Source organism: Pongo pygmaeus, chromosome 2 (assembly GCF_028885625.2).
Source record: "Pongo pygmaeus isolate AG05252 chromosome 2, NHGRI_mPonPyg2-v2.0_pri, whole genome shotgun sequence".
NCBI lineage: Eukaryota > Metazoa > Chordata > Mammalia > Primates > Hominidae > Pongo > Pongo pygmaeus.
Genome location: NC_085930.1, coordinates 111,980,991 through 112,003,902, shown reverse-complemented (window position 1 = coordinate 112,003,902; position 22,912 = coordinate 111,980,991). Strand labels below are relative to the sequence as shown.

The 22,912-nt window shown below is 39.3% G+C and overlaps 1 protein-coding gene across 6 annotated transcripts in view; it reads right to left on the bottom strand.

The window, feature by feature from the left end:
* Nucleotides 1-22,912, bottom strand: part of ULK4 (unc-51 like kinase 4) — a 722,036-nt gene that overhangs the window by 426,495 nt on the left and 272,629 nt on the right. For all 6 annotated transcript variants that reach the window (XM_054482410.2, XM_054482411.2, XM_054482412.2 and 3 more), the window contains 2 exons: nucleotides 14,863-14,914; nucleotides 14,618-14,762 (listed from right to left, as the gene is read on the bottom strand). In XM_054482410.2, coding sequence (XP_054338385.1) covers nucleotides 14,618-14,762; nucleotides 14,863-14,914 — 197 coding nt within the window. The remainder of the gene's footprint in view (nucleotides 1-14,617; nucleotides 14,763-14,862; nucleotides 14,915-22,912) is intronic.

Sequence of the window (22,912 nt, the reverse complement as noted above, 5' to 3'; positions counted from 1 at the left end):
TAAACTCAAGAGCTTCTGCACAGCAAAAGAGACTACCATCAGAGTCAACAGGCAACCTATAGAACGGGAGAAAATTTTTGCAACCTACTTACCTGACAAAGGGCTAATATCCAGAATCTACAATGAACTCAAACAAATTTACAAGAAAAAAACAAACAACCCCATCAAAAAGTGGGCAAAGGATATGAACAGACTCTTCTCAGAAGAAGACATTTATGCAGCCAAAACACACATGAAAAAATGCTCATCTTCACTGGCCATCAGAAAAATGCAAATCAAAACCAGAATGAGATACCATCTCACACCAGTTAGAATGGTGATCATTAAAAAGTCAGGAAACAACAGGTGCTGGAGAGGATGTGGAGAAATAGGAACACTTTTACACTGTTGGTGGGACTGTAAACTAGTTCAACCATTGTGGAAGTCAGTGTGGCGATTCCTCAGGGATCTAGAACTAGAAATACCATTTGACCCAGCCATCCCATTACTGGGTATATACCCAAAGGATTATAAATCATGCTGCTATAAAGACACATGCACACTTATGTTTATTGTGGCACTATTCACAATAGCAAAGACTTGGAACCAACCCAAATGTCCAACAATGATAGACTGGATTAAGAAAATGTGGTACATATACACCATGGAATACTATGCAGCCATAAAAAGTGATGAGTTCATGTCCTTTGCAGGGACATGGATGAAGCTGGAAACCATCATTCTCAGCAAATTATGACAAGGACAAAAAACCAAACACCTCATGTTCTCACTCATAGGTGGGAATTGAACAATGAGAACACATGGACACAGGAAGGGGAACATCACACTCCAGGGACTGTTGTGGCATGGGGGGAGGGGAGAGGGATAGCATTAGGAGATATACCTAATGCTAAATGACGAGTTAATGGGTGCAGCACAACAACATGGCACATGTATACATATGTAACAAACCTGCACATTGTACACATATACTCTAAAATTTAAAGTATAATAATAATAATAATAATAACTACTGCAGCAGGAAAAAAAAATCAACAAAATAAACATTTTTCTTATTTGCCTGAAAAAAAAAAAAAAGAAAAAAAAATCACATATTCGGGACCTAAGGCAAGAAGTTGAAGAGATAGTCCCCAACTCTTAATTCTTCATTACCAATCCTATAATTAATAAATCCCTATCTTGTCAAGTGCCTGGTATAGACAGTGCCCAATCAGGTCATCTGGGAGAAAACTGAAACTCACTATCTAAATAACTCTGGATAATCATGAGAAAATATTCTGAGGGATGTGACTAAACAATTGGTCAAGTGGAGGAAAGTGTCTCCAATTTTGTTGAGGGGAGGGAGAAGGAACTGTATAATAAAGAAGTCCATTCTGCAGGGATTAAGTCAGAGACTCAAATTTTCATCTCAATCGAGTGTGCTCTGAGAATTTGAAGGAGTGATTCCAGAATATTCAACAAACTTTAGGGTTTGAGGAATCTTCCTACAATGAGGAATATTCTACTAAATGAAAGGCTAGACTACATTATAAAACCACAATAATTATTACATATAAAGAATACACGTATACAGTCATGTGCCACATAATGACATTTTTGGTCAACAACAGATAGCATACACAATAGTGGTCATATAAAAAGTTTTTTCTGTACCTTTTCTGTGTTTGGATACATAAATTCTTACCATTGTGTTACAGTTGCCTGCAGTATTCAGTGCAGTAACATGCTGCATAGGTTTGCAGCCTGGGAGCAATAGGCTATACCATACAGCCTAGGTGTTTAGTAAGCTGTGCCACCTAGGTTTGCATAAGGCAAACTCTATGATGTTTGCACAACGATAAAACTGCCTAATGATGCATTTCTCAGAAGGTACTCCCACGTGGCACATGAGTATAAATCAAAAGAAAAGAAAGGTAACACCTAGCACTGGACAGGAAAGAGTAAATTTAGAAAGGGAATTAGGCTGGTTAGACCATATCTCAAGAAAATGTATCTCTAATAAATTAAAATTTTGAGGAAAAAATTTTGATTTTATTAGAATACTAAAAATGAGTAAATTGTTGGGTAAGAAGGCCTCTTTAGCATAACAAATGTAAAATGAATGAGAAAAATACTTATAACCTTAAAATTTTTAAGTTAAGTATTTCTCAATGGCAAAACCATCATAAACCAAATGAGAAAAAGATAACTTGCAGAATGTGGGTAAAACAAAAAAGTTAATATTCTTACTATATAAAGAGCTATTGCAAATCAATAAACAAATCACAGAAAAATGGACAAAATTCACAAAGAAGGAAATAAATGGCCAAGAAGCATGGGGAAGAAATGGTCTACTTCATCAACATCTGGAGGAACGCAAATTAGAGCTAAGAAGGTACAATAAAATGGGCAGTTTCATAAAGGGAAGCTGGTAATATAAACTGTCCATCCTGTTTAAAGAAAAATTGGCAGAATGTATTAAATACCTTTAAAATGCATATAATTTTAAGGGTCGGGGGAGAGACAGGGTCTCCCTTTGTTGCCCAGGCTGGAGTGCAGTGGCAAGATCATGGCTCACTGCAGCCTCAACCTTCCAGGCTCAAAGGATCCCCCAACCTCAGCCTAGGTCCCTCCCCACTCCCACCCCAAAGTAGCTGAGACCACAGGCTCATGCAACCTAATTGTTTTATTTCTTGTAGAGACAAGGTCTCACTATGTTGCCCAGGCTGGTCTCAAACTCCTAGGCTCTAGGGATCCTCCCGCCTTGGCTTCCCAACCTGCTGGGACTACAGGAGTGAGCCAAGGATGTGTCCAAGGATGTAGCCATAAAAAATGGTCTTTGTAGCATTATATATAATGTAAAATAGTGAGGAACTCCTAGATATTCAGTGATTGGGAATTGTTTAAATGATTTTTAGTACATCTATAAATGTAGGTATGGAGAATATAATAATAAGACAGCCAGTAATATAGTGTTATATAAATGTAGATATAGTCACAGACATAGATAACATAGACAATAACAATACAATGTCGAGGAATAGTGGGGACAGACAGGTTCCAAACACAGAATTTCAGAAAGTGCTAAGTAAATCTCACCAGGAATGAAGAAACCATAGAATGGGGCATGAAGATATTAACTTAAAATGGCAGGCAAGAAGCAAAACACTGAGAGTCTTGAATAGTTGGGTAAATACTGTTAATGTGTTCTACAATCTTTAGGTTAAAATGTTTCTAACCAAGGGAAGGATTTGAGGAAGGTAATGTGTTAAAATGCAAATCTAATAGAATGCAACACGGATCTGAGGCTTGAAGAGTTTACAGAGATGTGTGTGGAAAGAGATATTCTGGGTTTAGGTAAAGAGCAGGCTGCCAAACAGCAAGGACACTGAGGTAAAAATCTAACTTTTGAGAAGGTTAAAGACATTCCTCTAGACTGCTACAAGAAAGGGGTAGATGGCTGATTCTTTTTGGCATTTTCTGCACAGTTTCTTTCAAAATGTGAACTAGGTGACATCTTTAGACAACTCCAAAACTTTATAAAATGAAATTGGGTATAAATCAAACAATGGTTAACTTCAAGACTTCCCAGTCTTGCGATTTTTATGTGATTGAGCTCTGTGTGATTCTCCGGTGTTTTGCACGGATATATAGATAAAAGTACATCAATAGTTAAATGGATACGTAAATGAATAGTGAAATGGACAGGTGGGTGGGAAAACCTATATATACACTCATATATAGGTATGTATACATATATATACATACACACACTTCAAAATAAGTGTTAAATATAATTGCACATAGTAAGCTCTGCTCTCTTCTGGGCTGTCTCTTCAATTAGATCAACAGCAAATTTTCATTATGAAAGCCTAAAATAGATAAAAGAAATGACTTCAATTAACACTCAAGGTTTACAAAACATATGCAAAGAACTGAAGTGGTAGAATTATCCTGATTGAGAGGGAGCAAATAATATTTATCTTTATGCTCTAATACCTACCGTTAACTCCCAAACTATCCCAGTTTACATTTCAGTAGTTTGTAACCCAAAGAGGGAGCTCACTGTACCTAAATGTGCCAATTTAGGCACAGACTCAAAACATTATACGATGATTAAGTGAAAGAAAAAAGGTAGAATATGATGATGCTTTTGATGCAAAAATATCTGAAGTTAAATTTTATCTACAAACGATTTATCAAGGGTGAAAAATATCCCATGCTCACAGATCAGAAGAATAAATATCATTAAAATGACCATACTGCCCAAAGCAATCTACAGATACAATGAAATCTCTATGAAAATAACAAGGTCATTTTTTACAGAAATAGAAAAATAATCTAAAAATTCATATGCAATGACAACAACAAAAAAGGCCAGAATAGCCAAAGCAATCCTGAGCAAAAAGAACAAATCTAGAAGCATCACACTACCTGACTTCAAAATATATTACAAGGTTATAGTAACCAAAACAGCATGGTATTGGTATAAAAAGACACACAAATCAATGGAACAGAATAGAGAACTAAGAAATAAATCAACACATTTGTAGCCAATTAATCTTCAGCAAAGCCATCAATAACACACAAAGAAGAAAGGACACTCTCTTCAATAAATGGTGCTGAGAAAACTGGAAAACCACATCCAGAAGAATGAAACTGGACCTATCTCTCATCATATGTAACCACAATAAAGACATAAGACCTGAAACTATAAAACCACTAAAAGAAAACACAGGGAAAACTCTTCAGGACACTGGTCTAAGGAGAGATTTTATAGCTAAGATATCAAAAGCACAGGCAACAAAAACAAAAATAGACAAATGGGACTATATTAAACTTAAAAGCTTCTACACAGCACAATAAAGTCAACAGAGTGAAGAGATAATCTGTTTACTGGGAGAAAATATTTGCAAAATACACAACCAAGAGGGGAACTAATATCCAGAATATATAAGGAACTCAACTCAGCAGTAAAAAACCAACAATAATAATAATAATCCCATTTAAAAGTGGGCAAAGGACATAAACATTTCTCAAAAGAAGACATACAAATGGCCAACAGGTACACGAAAAAATGCTCAACATCACTTCATCAGAGAAATGCAAGTCAAAACCACAAAGAGATATCATCTTATACTGATTAAAATGGCTATTATTAAAAAGATGAAAAATAAGAGATGTTGGCAAGGATGCTGAGAAAAGAGAATTCTTATGCATTGTTGTGAGAATGTAATATAGCCATTATGAAAAACAGTATGGAGACTTCTCAAAAAACTTAAAATAGAACTACCACGTGATCCAGCAATCCCACTGCTAGGTATTTATCCAAAGGAAAAGAAATCAATATATCAAAGAAACACATGCACTCCCATGTTTCTTGCAGCGCTATTCACAATAGCAAAGATCAGGAATCAACCTAGTGTCCACCAACGAATGTGGTATACATACTCAATGAAATACTATTCAACCACAACAAAGAATGAAATCATGTGATTTGCAGCAATATGGATGGAAATGGAGGTCATTATATTAAGTGAAATAAGCCTGGTAGAGACAGACAAATGCCACATTCTCTTATATGTGGGAGCCAAAAAAGTTTCTCTCACAGAGTTAGAGGGTGGAATGATACATTCCAGACACCAGGGAGGATGTATAGGTAGAGTGGCGAATGAAGAAAAGTTGGTTAATGGGTACAAACATACAATTAACGAGAAGGAATAGTTCTACTCTTTGATACAGAAGCAGAGTGACTGTAGTTAACAACAATGTATTCTACTTTTAAAACAGCTAAAAGAGAGAACTTGAAATGTACCGACACATAGAAATGCTAAATACTTGGGTAATAAGATACCCCAAATACTCTGACGTAATCATTACATATTCCATGCATGTAACAAAATTTCACATGTGTCCATAAGTATGTACAAATATCATATATCCAAAATTTTTATTTTTCGAGACAGGGTCTCATTCTGTCACCGAGGCTGGAGTACAGTGGCACAATCACAGTTCACTGTAGCCTTGACTTTCCTGGGCTTAAGCAATCCTACCTCAGCCTCCCAAGTAGCTAGGACTATAGGCACACACCACCATGCCCAGCTAATTTTTTCTAATTTTTTGTAGAGACAGAGTCTCACTATGTTTCCCAGGCTGGTCTCGAACTCCTGGCCTCAAGCAATCTGCCTGCCTCGGCCTATCAAAGTGCTGGGATTACATGTGTGAGCCACGATACCCAGCCAAAACTGTTTTTTAATTAAAAAAATTATCTAAGTAAAGAACAAAAATGAAATACTCCTTTCTATTATGATTCTTATCAAACATGGTCAAGTTCATACCTATTTTAACATACAATGCTTATAGCTAAGGGAGACAAAGAAGTAATACAGAACCATCCCGGTGTCCTTTGAGCCACAAATAGAGAAATCAGGTAGTCAGACTCACGACTTTTGCTGGACATTAATCCTAAGGCAAGTAAACAACCCTACAGTGTGTTGCCACTAATAGAATCCACCTATAAATTCCAATTCCTAAAAGGAAATGCCATTCTAATTTGTAAGGAATATATTCCTTTCTCAGATTCTAAAAATCAAAGCCTTAATAATTTATGAAGTTATTATGGCCCTGATGATTTTACAGGTCACAAGAGAATTACAAAAAAGAAGGGCTGTACTCATTTTCCCCAGGAGAGAAATGTTTAATGCCACACTGTCATAAAAATATTGTAAGCACATTTGTATCAGCATGATCTCTTTTCAATACGAACACTCAAAGCTAAAAAAACATATATATATAACTAAAATATATGTTGGCAAAATGGTTCCAGTCTACCAAAGGCAAATCGCACAGCATATTTTTCCCACAGCTTGCAACATCACTTAAGCCTTCTCTGTCTATGCTGTCTAAAACAGCCAGTCCCTCCCTTATTCCCCTTACCAACACACACTCTCCCCTTACAATGTTTCATATTTTTCTTTATAGTACTCACAATTAGCTGAAGTCATCCCACATATTTATTTCTTTATTGCTTTGTCTTGCCCACAGGAATGTAAGCTCATTGAGGGGCGGGAATTTAATCGTCTTAACCATTGCATCCCCAGTGCCTAGCACATGGAAGTCACTTAATGTATATGTATGGAATGAATTAATTTAAAAAAGAAAAAAAAGAGGCAGTGAGGAAGACTGGAAGGGTCTTGAACTGCATATGCACAATCACGCGATATAGTACTAATACAAATTAGATTTACATTCATAGGAGTATTAAAATTTCCACCTCCCCAATAATAAACAATGGTGTTTCCTGAGTGAAAAATCTAGTCCCATTTACAGATAAATATTAAAAGAGAAATGTCCTCACCTTATGTAACAAGTCTCAGAAAAAAATGTCCAAATAGTCAGCATAAGACTACTTTTAGTACTAAGAGTTCATTGATAATGACTTTGATATTAAACTTCTGAGAGGTGCTGATTTTAATTAATAAGGTCAATTTGGGCTTAAGTTCTATTAAATATTGCCTCTTCTCTTCTGCATAAGCCTTTAAAATTAAATCTTGTCTCTCAGCTGAATAAAAATCACGGTAATTTTCTGAGTATACGTGGTATCTTTCCTCCCAGAAGAGAAGAAAATCTTTGCTCATTAATCACACAGATAACTCAGTTCTGACACTGGCATTCCAACTACCTTGAAGAAAGGAGGAAAACTGAAAGGAGGAAGTAAGTGCATACACACCGAGTTAAAGGCAAGGTCAAGATTTGTATCCAAACGAGAACCACAAGATAAAGACTACCATGGCCAGTATCACCAACTTAGTAAGTACAGAGTTTCCTCAAGCTGATGGCAAAATATGAAGTCAGAGAGAGTCAAAGCATGACAAGGATTTGACACATCATTTCCAGCTTGAAGACGGAGGGATTCTGTAAGAAGAAATACAGGTAGCTTAACGCACATAAGACAGCACAGATATGGGTACTGTAATCCTACAAATGCACCATGGGTTGAGTAATTGCCCTCCAAAAAGGTATGTCCAAGTCATAACACCGAAAACACATCGATGTGACCTTATTTAGAAAAAGGGTTTCTGGCAGCCAGGCATGGTGGCTCACGCCTGTAATCTCAGCACTTTGGGAGGCCGAGGCGGGCTGTTCATGAGGTCAAGAGATCGAGACCATCCTGGCCAACATGGTGAAACCCCGTATCTACTAAAAATACAAAAATTAGCTGGGCATGGTGGCGCACGCCTGTAGTCCCAGCCATTCGGGAGGCTGAGGTAGGAGAACCGCCTGAACCCAGGAAATGGAGGTTGCAATGAGCCGAGATCGCTCCACCGCACTCCAGCCTGGCGACAAAGCAAGACTCCGTCTCAAAAAAAAGAAAAGAAAGAGAAAGTGTTTCTGAAGATGTAGTTAAGAAGCCCAAGATGAAATCATCCTGGGTTACGCTGGGCGTGGTGGTTCACATCTATAATCCCAGCACTTTAGAAGGCAGAGGCGGGCAGATCACTTGAGGTCAGGAGTTGCAGACCAGCCTGGCCAACACGGTGAAACTCCATCTCTACTAAAAATACAAAAATTAGCTGGGTGTGGTGGTACATGCCTGTAGTCCCAGCTACTCAGGAGGCTGAGGCAGGAGAATCTCTTGAACCGGGGAGGCGGAGGTTGCAGTGAGTCAGGATTTGCACCACTGCACTCCAGCCTGGGTGACAGAGGGAGACTCTATCTCAAAACAAAACAAACAACAAAAAAAAGATCATCCTGGATTTAGGATGGGCCCTAAATCTAAATCCAGTGATGGCATACCCATAAGGGAAAGGCAGAGGAAAAACTGAGACAGAGATACAAGGGAGAAAGCCATACGAAAGCAGAAGCACACATTGGAGTGATACCACCACAAACCAAATATCACTTGCAGACATCAGAGGTACAGAATGGATTCTCCCTCAGGGCCACCTGAAGGAACCAATGCCACCAATGCCTTGATTTCAGACTTCTGGCTTCCTGAATTGTTAAAGAATGAAGTCCTACTGTTTTAAGATAGTTGGTTTATACAATTTGTTATAGGAGCACTAAGAAACTAATACAAACACACAAGAAACTGAATTCTGTCAACAACCTAAATAAGCCTGGAAGCAGATTTCTCTCCAGAGCCTTTAGACAAGGACTCAGCCCAGGGGATGCCTTGATTTCAGCTATGTGAGAACCTGAGCAGAGAACCCAGGTACACTGTGGCAGACTTCTGACCTATGGAGCTGTGACCTAATAAATGGGCATTGATTTAAGCCACCAAGTTCATGGCAATTTACGTATCAACAGAAAACTAACCAGATATTTACAGTTTAATTGTCTTGTATTATATTAATACTTAGAATCTAAAGTTATATAAAAGTTTTGATGGTAAGTATCCTTTTCTTTTCTTGACCTTAGTGAAAATGTCCTTAATTAAACAGTATTTCTAAAATTGTGATGGAAGGAGCACTAGAGCTCAAAAAGATGTAAATGGGTAGGTCATGGGAAAACTGTCCTAAGAGCACAGTGTTGAGAAACTCTGAGCTTTAGAAAGTATGAATTGCAAAACTCAAAAGCAAGCACAGTTTCAGAAAGAACACATGCTCCCTCCAGATTTACTAACATTATATAGACCCAAAGTTTAATAAAGGTGGCTTCAATATAAACTTAGTATTTCAGTAAACATTTTTACATACATGACTTACAAACTTCTTCAGTTAAAAAAAAAAAAAACTTCTGAAATTCTTGGAACTGTCAGAGAGTAAGCTCTGTAAAAAGGCAGAGGCTATCCCTATCTTGGTTATTAATATTTCCAACAATTAGAAACATGTCTGTGAAATAAGATACATTTAGTATCAGGTAAGTAAATGAGCTGATGAAGAGAGAAAATATTGTCTCTCCAGCTTATTTCACCTGACTCTCAATGTGCAGGTTTCTGCTGGAAACAAGCTAGCCTGCTTCCTGCTCAGTATGCTGCCTCTTCCATAGCTTTGCTTATCCCCTTCTTGCCTGGGGTGCCTGCCCCACCCACCAACGTTTTTGTTTTTGTTTTTGTTTTTTTGAGACAGGGTCTCAATCTATTGCCCAGGCTGGAGTGGTAGAATCACGGTCACCATATCCTCGACACCCCTGGGCTCAGGTGATTCTCCCACCTCACCCTATTGAGTATCTGGGGCTACAGGTACGCACCACCACACCTGGATAATTTTTGTATTTTTTTTCTAGAGATGGGGTTTCACCATGTTGCCAAGGCTAGTCTCAAACTCTTGGTCTCATGTGATCCACCCACCTTGGCCTCCCAAAGTGCTGGGATTACAGGTGCACGCCGGTGTGCCCAGCAGCCCCATTTGTTTTCTATCCGGTCATATCCAGGTTTCAAAGTCTAACTCAAATACTATCTCTTTATAAATGGTATTATAATCCATATGTGATAGGCACTAAACAAACACTTTAAAGTTCATTCTTTTTTTTTTTTTTTTTGAAATGGAGTCCTGCTCTGTCGCCCAGGCTGGAGAGCAGTGGCACAATCTTGGCTCACTGCAAGCTCCGCCTCCCGGGTTCATGCCATTCTCCTGCTTCAGCCTCCTGAGTAGCTGGGACTACAGGCGCCTGCCACCACGCCCAGCTGATTTTTTGTATCTTTAGTAGAGACCGGGTTTCACCATGTTAGCCAGGATGGTCTCAATCTCCTGACCTCGTGATCCACATGCCTCAGCCTCCCGAAGTGCTGGGATTACAGGTGAGAGCCAGCGCGCTGGGCCCCTAAAGTTCATTGTTTAGAAAGTAAAGCTTGCACATGAGAAAGGATAATGATTCTTTGATATTAATTCATCAATTTAAATAGTACGCAGTTCATTCATGGTATTATGATAGATGTTGTGATGGTTAACTTTGTCAAGTTACTCAATAAGTAGGGTACCCAGGCATTTGGTCAAACATTTTTCTGGGTATGGCTGTGATGGTGTTCCTGGATGAGATTAATGTTTGAATCGGTACACTGAGTGAAGCAAATGGCCCTCCCTAACATGGGTGAATCTCATCCAATCAAAGACCTGAATAGAGCGAAAAGGCTGATTAAGAGGAAACTTCTCCTGCCTGACTGCCTTGAATTGGGACACAGGTCTTTGCCTTTGAACTGGAACAGAAACACTGACTCTTCTTCAGTCTCAAGCCCAGCAGCTTTCAGACAGCAACTACACCACCACGGGCTCTCCTGGGTCTCCAGCTTGTCAACTGCAGATCTTGGGACTTCTCAACCTCTGTAATCACACGAGCCGGTTTCTTAAAATAAATCTTTATTTCTGACACACACACACACACACACACACACACACACACACACACACAGAGCTCCTACTGGCTCTGTTTCTCTGGAGAGCCATCATACAGATATTTATTCTTACAACTGAGCCTTTGTTCATATTACACAGCAGTTCTGATAAGCACCTGGAACATGGGTATTACATGGTACTTAACAAGATTAAATTATTGTTCTTCCTGAGAATTTTTCCAGAAGTATTAGAAAAGACATCCACCCTTTTTCTAGGATTACCCTCTCCGCCAGGAACCATTTAACTACCAAGTGGATGAGAACAGGAGCCTATCTGAGAACAAAGCAGAATAGATGTAGGCAGAGTAAAGAGATGGCGAGAAAGACACATACACGGAGTATCACAGACAGAAATCAAGCCCCTAAATCCAGCTGTATCCACAAGTCTTTGACTTCTCAGTCATGTGAGCAAATAAATTATTTTATAAGTTAATTTGAATTGGGTGTTATTGTTTGCAAATAAAGTCTTGACTAATATAATACTTCCCTGTGAGAACTGGGGAGCCTACCATACATGTGCATGAAAAGGCTGTCACCTTGGCTGCATCAAAAGTATTGTTTAAGGTCAAGGGAAGGCTAAAACTTTAACAAAATAAAAAGTATCAACACCAATGTGTCTACTTGCCAAATTGAAGTGGGTGCTATATAGTTCCCATGGACTCTAGTAACTTCTTAATTCATAAGCTATTATATTTATATACTCAATGGAGAGCATGAATTTTCCATTATTAGTATTTCTAAACTTAAAACTACCAAGAGTTATCTTCAAAGATCAAACTCCTTGCCAAGGTTCTAGTTTTCCAGAGTTAAGAAGGTTAAATGAATGTGTTACTTACATTTCATTTAAATTTTTTTTTACATTACATCTATTGAGCCCTTACTATATATGCCAGGGAGGCACAATAAGCATTATATATTTTAATGGCCAATTCATTTCCATGAAGTATGTACCATTACTATTATTGCCCTATTACAATCTTTACTTTAAAGATTAATATGAGATTAAAATAATGAGCCTAATAACAGTCATGGTGCTAAACACTTGTCAAGAGGGTACTATTTGCCACACACTGTACTGTTTCAAAAGAAGCATCCTATTTAATCTTTAGGATTATCTTCTAAGGTAGGTACTATTATCTCCGTTCTACAGATGAGAAAACTAAGGCTTGGAGACTGAAATGCAGACTCAAGGCTTATAAGCTACAACAGAATCAGTCTGAAAGGTTTGAAAACATTCCACATCACATCCAAATAAATTGCATACCATTATCTGAAGTGCATTTCAAGTTGTGTAATAAAAGCTTGAACTCATCTACATTATTTATGTTATTGAACTGCCATGTGGTTTACATTTACATTTTCCTCTTTAATTCCTCATCTCTGGAAAAAGTAAAGACTCATACTAAAGGAAATATTTATTCCAGCTCAAATGAGTAACACAGGATCACTGAGTTAACACTTTTTATTTCACAAACTGTTCCAAAACTGGGCAGACTTCAGATATACAGAAATGTGGTTTCAGACTAACAGATCTTTAAAAAAGCTATTACTAAACTGTGAAGTCCTGTTGGAGTAAATCTGATCCCTACTGTGTGGAGGAGACATCTCAGGTCCTGAAAAATGCTTCTCTACAAGTTTTTACACAGCAGATATCCAAAGCACATATTTTCTTTTTGTTTTTGTTTTTTTCTTAAGAGACAGAGCCTTGCTATGCTGCCCAAGCTGACCTCAAACCCCTGAGCTCAGGCAATCTTCCAGTCTCAGCTTCCCAAATACCTGGGACTACAGGCACGAGCCACTGAACCCAGCTCTCAAAGCACATCCTTTAAATATATTTTGTGCAAAAACTACATTTAAGGCATTTTCTTGTCAGAAAGATGCATATAACTATATATGAATACTTTTAGAAGCATAAAATGCACTAAAAACATTAATCACATTAAAGAAGGGTATAATCTTTTATTGAATTCACATAAGTATAGATCACAGACATACACTCACATATACCAAATGTAACTGAAAAGGTACCTATTGACAGTTTATCACTGAGCAAACTCCACATGACAAAGTTTCAAACAATTGTCTTACTTTGGACATTAAAAGTATTCTTACAGCACATGTTAATTATCAGAGCTGTCCCTGAAACCAACTGTAGAAGTGTAAATAGGAAAAAAGAAACAAGAGGCTGGCCTAGAAATCAAGCTCCAGTCAGTCAAGACAGGCTCCCCCAGACAGCTGAAGGGTCGACACAGAACACCCACACACTTAGTAAAAGGTACCTTCCTCAACCAACTGGAGTGGTTGAGTGCTTCATCTACAGCAACTGGCAATTTCAGTTATTTGGGTTTTCTTTAATGTGAACCTAATATTATATGAGAGAGTTCAAACTCTTAACATTGGCCAAAATCAGAATGTAATTACATCTGATTTCTTTACTATGATCATTAATTTTTTTTAAATGAGAACAGCGGGTCTTAAGAAGTTGAAACAATAGAGGGAAGCATTAAGTCAGGCTGTCATTCTTATAAACCTGCCCAACTGACCCAGACTGCGGCCCAGGCCCTGAAGAAAGCCATGATCAGGTAGGCATATTAATGCATGATACACAATCTAGCATTTGTTTGATTTCACAAAATCTTCTTTAATACTGACATATGGCATATACTTTTTGGAACTAGCTTTGATAAAATTGACAGTGTCCCCTCAACTATAAGGTGAAATTTTGGGGTTTCGCATGTTTGCATTAGGTGCTCTCAGTAGTCATCCTGCTGTGTGTTTGCTCTATGAGCAATGGAGTAAAAGAATACAAAACCCCTTTCTCCATACTCATTACCTGTTTCGCCACCTCCACCCAACCCCTGAGAAAGTCCTGCTCAGAACTAAACCTAAGTTCTATTCCAAGAGTTTGGAGAAGGGGATTACCTCTATCTCTATTATTTCTGAGGAGAGCCAGGAGAAGTCTCAACTTCATGTTCCAGTAGTCTTGTAATATTGATCTTGAATCATAACCCTCACCCCTTGAGCCATGAACACCTTTAAATCTGCATAACTTCAAAATCATGCTTCTGGCAGAAAACAGATTAAGCTTTAAATGGATGTCCTCGAAGATGAACTGAGACCTTCTGAGTCTTCTGCAGTCTAACAGTTACTGCACCTGTCTCTAAACTTTTTTTACAATGAGTACACAAGCATATGTGTATAAACATAAGGACATCAAGACCCCAACCCCATCACTGAACCCAGTTTGACAGAAGCTTCCTGGATAGCCTACACTTCTCTGCATGAATACAACTCCATGATACTTACTGGGGAAGTAAGACATCTCGAATGAGAGCCAGAAGATTGCTGTCAGAATCAACACTGGCCTTCTCCTTGCCATCCCCAAACTCCTGGTTCACGAGTAGAGATGTGGTTTCTGAGAGCAACCGCAAGCTAAAGAGTCTCCACTCCACTTGAAAGAAAAAAAAAATGCCAAGAATGTGACTCCATGGAGATAGAATGAAAACAGAATGTGTAACTGATGGAATTCTTGCTGGTGTCATCACACTTACCATTTTGGCTTTGAACCAAGGACACCAAGGGTGGCAGGATATAATCAACAACCTAAAAGAAAGCATGCAAAAGACTCAGAATCTCTATGAACACAAAACTGATATCAACCACTATCTATATTTTTTCCACAGACAGAATCCCTAATCAAAGGAGTGAAAAACAGCAACGGCTAAGTTTATCCTGGATTTAAACTCTCCATGACATTTAATAAACCACCAAGCTCATTTAACTCTAAAAAAGTCGTCAGGTCAAAATGACATTATGAAAATCAAAACAGTAATTTCTCAAAACTTTCAGGGTCTATGAAAGGAACTTTAGAATATAATGCAAAATCTAGTCGGCACAGGTTGGCATTAAACCATCAAATTAGTATGTATAAGCTGGTGATCATTACATCAAGTTTAACCTAAACAACAATCAAAATGTTGGGAAAAAAAAAAGACACATAGTCCCCGTGTTTTATCAAATACACCAAATAACTATGACAAGTTCGTCTTGGTTATTTTTAGAAATAGACCCCAAAGATGTAAATCCACTATACAAACCACCCCTGTGAGTTCCTAGTTGTATCAGACAGAGAACAATCAAATATGGTTTAAAACTTAACCCCAAAAAACAAGTATTTTCCTCCAAAATACCAAAAAAGAAAGAATTCCTACTCCAGCCTAATGATGAAAACTACTGTTTCATTTGATGAACTATTTTAGTGACAATAAACAAAATTCCCATTGTTTGTGTACTTGTTCTCTCTATACTGATAAAAGAGCAGGAGAATCTGTGCACAGCCAAACGACATCTTGCCGTCCATACCAACAAAACAACGCCCTGCACAGGCAAGAATCTCCATACGTGGTTGGTGGCCCTCAGTATTAACATGTTCTATCTCCACTTGACATAGGAAATTTATATGTGACAGTATATCTCAATATTTTTACAAGGACCCTAAGAACCAAGGGTGTTTTGTTCACCCTCTTCCACTAAGTGATGTCACATCACTGAAAGCACAGATATCATGCTTCACCAAGGTACTTTGAGAACTCCAAACTTCTAGTTATGTCTAAAGAAAAAACTTTGCAAAGGAAAGAAATATATACTGCTATCAATACTACCAATATGATCAACAGCTGTCTTAAAGGTTGAATAGTGTATATCAGGAGAGGAGTAAGACTGAAACAAATGATCTAAGTGCCCATCTCTAGAAATTTAAAAACAATTAAACATGGCCAAAAAAGCAAGCTTGTCAGAAGATGAATACAGAAACATCAACAGTATTTATGAGACAGAGTAGGAATGAGGCTTGGCTCCAGCTCATCCCTACTAGAACATTCTTTCATACATTCCCAGTGATCACAAAACCCACACCAGTACCTCACTGATGCCATACCCGCTAACCCCAAGGCTTTAGTCATGCTATATTGTTCCACTGAACTCTCAAAATGTTTAACCATGCCTTTTACTTAAAGAATTCCAGGAACTGGCCTTAGGAGATCCAAACTATCAAACCAAAGTTGTGGAGTGTCCCACCTCAGGAAGAAATGGCAGCCTTGATGCTGCTGGCCAGACCACCAGGTGGCCCATTACTCAAGATGACCACTGTAACCAGATATGCTGCCATGCACACCCTACCCATCATGTGCTTTGCCCAGCCCAGCCTGCATACCCTACCCCTCATATCAATTCCCATGCTTTGCCTAATAACAAATCCCAACCAGCTCTTTTCAGAGAGTCAGTCAGGGAATTCTCTCTCTCTCTCTCATGCTGCTTCCCTCATGGGCCAGACATAAGCTCCAATGAAGCCTTGTCTGGGAGAACTCTGTCGGCCTCATGTCCTATTGCATTGAGAGCCCAAGAACTTATGGTCAGTAACATATTCATTCAGGGCTTGTCTGGGATCACCAGACATGGGGAGCTTTTGTCTCCTCTGTGGAGGGAGGCGTGTGAGCCAGCAGGACAGCTGGACATGACCCCTTCGTGGCTGATGGAAAGCCACCTGAAGTTTTGATTCAGCACTGCTACGACTGGTGAGTTTTTCCTCCAGCCTCCCTGTGACTCCTTACAACCCACCCCAGACAATGCTTTCCCTTCCCTCCTGGTCTTCTATTTGTTGTGTCTTTCTTTTTCTTTCTTCTTCCTTTTTCCTTCCCTTCCTTCGCTTTTCATTAACTTAATTGGCTCAGTCTGAAGACACCCATGTGGCACTGATTCAGCCTCAGTAGACACCCATGTGGCACTGGTTCAACCTCAATAGACACCCATGCAGCACAGGCCAAAACGGTCATTCAGTTCAGCTGGTAGGAAACTCTGTCTGGCACTGGAATCTGTAATTTTCTTTAAGTACGTTCCCTCCCTTTGCCACGCCTTGTGGGAAAGGGAAGGCTGTGGACTTTGTCGTCTGTCTATTCAAGCATGCAAGCCTACAGACCCTGGGTGCTATCTTGGTGAAGAGAGGACTGATAGCACGTGGGTCCAGAGTTTGCGTCACTCACGTCCTGATTCATTTTTCCTTCTTGTGTGTTTAATTTGACATCTGATTGCCCCATGCAGACTGTTGGGTAACTTCTTGCAAAGAGGATTTACCTACGCTTCCACCATAAAATGGAAAAAAGATGACTTTCTCTTGCAATGCAGCTTAGCCCACACAGCTGTGCTGCAGTGAGCAGAGTCATCAACAGCTGCTTTGCTCTTACAGAAGCTACACAGAAAGGGAACCCAGAAATCTGGCATGCCAGCAAAAGGTTAAGGATTTCTTACCAGCTAGGCTTCTGACCTGCTTCTCTGTGCACACCAGTTGAGTGAAATGGTAAAGATAATTGTTTGTCTCAAGGTCTATGACCCCTATAAGCCTGCTGTTTGGCAGACTTGTCAGTTACAAACATTGCTGCAGGTCCTTGAAACAAAAACTGGATGAGGTTTCCTTTTCATCTTATTTTATGTCTTTGGGAACTTGACCTTATGACCATGGTGGGGTACCCTCTCTTGCTATCTAGCATCCAGAAGGTGGGAATTCCAAGGCTCATGTCAGGTAGCCGGTCTGAAAGGACCGGGTGTCTGAGACACATAAGCACACATTCTTTGTCCCAAATGTGTCAAGCATTTGGGGATGAGTTCTGTCTTAAAAGATCCCACCCCAAGGGGCTTTTGTCATCTTTTGCTATCTTAAATCTATTTCTGAGAGTAAATTCTTGGGGACCATGGAGATGCCTCCCCTACCCCCTCTCTAGAAATACCACTTGCTTATATTATAAAAACCTGAAAAATTACCATCTGAGCTTTAAAGGGCTTTTGGATTGAGTAGCTATTGAAACTAGGTACATCATTTAAAGAAAAGCACTTTTCTTATTCTCAACAATTTTTTAAAAGGTTTAAATTAAAAGAAGGATACATAAGAATGTCATGGCTAACCTTACAAATTATCTTGAGCAGCCGAAATTCCTAGCAAGCTTGAAAATGGCTACTCTAGTTTCCTTCTGGGAAGACCAACAACAACTGCCTCATGCTGTAGCTCAGTAGCTAAGGCTTTGCCTTTTCACAATGGCTGCCTGGGTTCAATACCTAGTACAGGGAATGAGTACTTTCTGGTTTTATATTTGTGTGACCTTTGCCATTTATTATTTTCCCCTACAGGAACAACTTCTGACTTCCTGTCTTGAATTTTCCTTTCTCTGAGCTACCTTTGAGGTGATTGTAAATCTTATACAGACGGCTTGCCCTAAAAGGTTAGGCAAGGACAATAACTTGTTCAGCAGGAAGTAGCTTCTGAAGATGAGATCTTCGGCCCTTTCTCCTTAAGCATAAAGAAGGTGAAGTTTCTCAGCAGGGAATGAGACAGAGTAGGAATGGGGCTTGGCTTCAGCTCACCCTCACCAGAGCATTCTTTAATACATTCCCACTGATTACAAAACCCACACCACTACCTCACTAATGTCTTACCCACTAATCCCAAGGCTTTAGTCATACTCTGTTGTTCTTCTATGCTCCCATAATGTTTAACCATGCCTTTTACTTAAGGAATTCCAAGAACTGGCCTTAGGAGATCCAAAATAAACCAAGGTTGTACAGTGTTCCACCACAGGAAGGAATGGCAGCCTTGTTGCCATTGGCCAGACCACCAGGTGGCCCATTTCTCAAGATAACATCGCAACCAGTTGTGCTGACCTACATACCTACCCTTCACATTCTTTGCCCAGCCCAGACTGCATACCCTATCCTATTTATCAATTCCTATGTTTTGCCTAATAAAAATTTCCAACCAGCTATTCAGAGTCTGTCTGGGAATTCTCTCTCTCTCATGATGCTTCCTTTATGCCCGGGCGTAAGCTCCAATGAAGACTTGTATGGGAAAACTCTTTTGGCCTCGTGTCAATTTCTATTGCACTGAGAGCCCAAGGACCATGGTCAGTAACATTTATATGTACCTACAACAACCAACTGAATAACATAATTCAAAAAATATTCCATTTACAACAGGAATATTGTGATCTTAGCAAGAATATATATATGGATATAAATGTATATGTGCATAAATGTGTACGTGTGTATGTATATGAATATATTTACAGGTACTATAGTCATTGATGGACTTCTGGGTTCTATACCAACATGTAAAGAGCTTGGAAATCATCACAACCAACCATACAACAAAGAAAAAGCAAACAAACATGAATAACTATTTAGATGAGCTGACACAGTATGTAGACAAAGGGATTTTGTCACTGCCACTATCAAAACTTAATAGCTACTAAGGGCTAGGAAAAAAAAGACTCAATTTATAAATATGTATATACCAAATATAAAATAACCAACAGTACATAAATAGGGATATGTAGAAAAGCCAGAGTTTCTTGGAAGAGGAAGGAAGTAGATGTTATTGTCATTGCTGTTGCCTTTGTGTTTAATCACCAGAAACAAATAGTTACTAAGAGTTGGATTTAGAGGCCTAAATTAGAGCCATGTGATGAATTGGGTCTTGTGTGTGTGTGAGATATTTAGAGTAACTTACTTTTACTTTAATTTGAAAATGTACAGATGAAAATTAAAACAGTCATCTAGATAATAATCCAGAGGATACCAGACAAAGATAAGAAAGTAACTTGAAATTAAAAGAAAAGATTTGCTCAAGATGACATAGCAAAAGTTCTAGCCTCAGCCTCTGGCCCTAAATCCCTGGAGGTTACACTCACAGAGGAGAACTACTGTAAAATAAGAGAGAATGGCTCCAAGGGTACTCAAAGTGAGGTGGTAGAGCTGGGCAAGAAGAGAAAGGAGCTCTTGGAAACACAGTTAAGTATGTCTACCTGGGCCCAGCATCAGGAAAAATGTCTTCTTTTTAAAAAAATATTTTTATATTTCAATACATATAGTTTTCTAAAGAACTGTATGCATTTTATTTATTTTCTGCATTTAAAAACATCATTCTGAGGCTGAGCACAGTGGCTCATGCCTATAATCCCAGCACTTTGGGAGTGTGAGGTGGGAGAATAGCTTGAGCCCAGGAATTCGAGGTGACAGTGAGCTATGAGTGCACCACTGCACTCCAGCCTGGGCGACAAAAGCAAGACTGTCTAAAAAAATTATTTAGGCTGGGCGCAGTGGTTCATGCCTGTAATCCCAGCACTTTGGGAGGCCAAGGTGGGCAGATCACGAGGTCAAGAGATCGAGACCATCCTGGCCAACATGGTGAAACCCCGTCTCTACTAAAAATACAAAAATCAGCTGGGTATGGTGGCGCACACCTGTAGTCCCAGCTACTCAGGAGGCTGAGGCAGGAGAATCACTTGAACCTGGGAAGCGGAGGTTGCCATGTGCCAAGATCATACCACTGCACTCCAGCCTGGTGACGGAGAGAGACTCCATCTCAAAAAAAAAAAAAAATTAATTAAACAAATTTAAATAATAAATAATAAAATCATCATTCTGAGAATGCATCAATAGGACTCATCAGACTACCAAAGGCTTCCAAGATACAAAGATCTTTAAGGCACAAGGTTAAATTTCCTTAAATGTAGTCAGGATGGGGCAACAGAAACTCAATGAAATAAATTCATGAATAAATCAGTGTCCAATGTCAAGAAAACCACTCTGCTGGGTTGACTAGATTCCTGTGCCTTCCCATATAAGGATATAAGGGTGAGGCACCCGTACAATATTTCTAGCCAATCCCCATGTCTTGAAAAAAGACTAATTCCACCAAAGGAAAAACATCTTTCTAACAAAAGGGTCATCAAGATAAAGACACTTCCAAATAAGAACTCCTGATCAGGGTGTTTCAAATGCTAACCAAACACCCCTGAAGAGTATATTCCTGATAATGTACTTGACAGGTAAACCATCCTTCCCACCAGTTCCCAAGCACGTTGAGGCTGGTACAGCCCAGGAAAGGCTCCTTTCTTAAACATCTCTCCCACAGGGGCTGGGGGAATGGGTGGACTCTCAACCCGAAGCTAAGTTGAAGGGAGGTGGATGCAAACATGATTCTTTCTGCCTACAACACCCACTCCCCACCCGGAAGTTAACATCTACTTGCCTTCAAGACTTACGTCAAGAACTTCCTCCTCTTAAAATCATCTCCAGACTCCGTCAGACTAAATAGGGCTCCCAGCATGCACGGTGTACACCACCAATAAAGCACTCTTCAAACTGTGCTCCAATATTGGTCATCCCCTCCATCCTCATCCCACCCCCTCCCCTGACACCACAGAGGAGCCATTCAGAGTAGCACCTGAATCTGGCTCACTACTTTCTCAAAAATGGTATAGCCAAGCATGGTGGCTCACACCTGTAGTCTCAGCTACTTAGGAGGCCGAAGTGGGAGAATCACTTGAGCCCAGGAGTTTGAGACCAGCCTGAGCCACATAGTGGAACCCCCATACCTAAAAAATGAATAAACAAACAAATAGATGGTTTATCAAAGGCACTTACTAAGAATATATGAGTAAACCAAATAGCTAAAAAGTTTTCTTGGGGCCACTTTTTACATCACTGCTATAACTCTATTCATACTATTTTTGTATAAATAAGGTATTTTTTAAAAGATTTGAACTTGTAAAAGTATTTGTTTGTGGTACAGAATGTCAATTTCTTTAGAAAAAAACAAAACAAAACCTAATTTGTTTTTGTATTCTAGTTATCAGCTGAAGTCACCCTAAACTTCAAGTTTCAAATAAAACCGTCAGCCCTGTGTGCTATTAAGCAATTTAGTGTCCTTTCCAAGATTTCTGAGAATTCGCAGAGGTTTATTTACTTTCCCATGATTCACTGCCAACTCTGAGTTTCTACCTCACTTATCTGCTTTTTACCTTCTCCTAACTGCTATTTGCTTCTGGAAGACTGAATATACTGGTGGTAGCCAGACTATATATGACAATAGAACTCTAACCCACAACCTCTACAGGAACCAGCAGGGAAGCCAAAACCACAACCTCTGCAGCAATTAGCCTGGGATGGTTAGGATTTAGTCAATAACTGTCAGCTTCCAAATTTTTTGTACTCTTCCAACTTAGGGCCGACTACAGAAAGCCAAAAATGTTCCCCGAACCAATCACATAGGATGTCCTGCTTCTAATGAGACCACTTCCAGTTTCCCCTGCCAAATAGCCTCCAATCAGGGCACACCTGAAGTCCTCCCTCTCCCACTCCCCTCCTTGCCTTTAAGTCTCTGCCACATGCTAGTGATGTTGGCCAACTTCTTTGCTCTAGCAACTCTGAAAAAAAAAATCTGTTTGTTCTCATTTGGTTGGTCTTTGTTGATTTCTACCACCAGTGTAAATCATAGAACATAGCCCCTTTTTAACAATTAAATTTAGAAGACTCACAAATTCTTGGTATGTATACCAGACTTTATTGAGAGTCTGGAGTAATGGAGGGTTTATAGCAGCAACACCAACAATTTAAAATTGAAGTATATCTGTTTTTAATCATCTTCAATCACTTGAAACTTTAACTTTTCTCACAGGCCTTCTTCCTTCACAAGCTCTGGGCTCCTGTCCTGCTGCCTAATTTTTTGGCTTCTAGCCCTCCTCTTTGTTTCTGCCTCCTTTCCTCTTTTCTTAG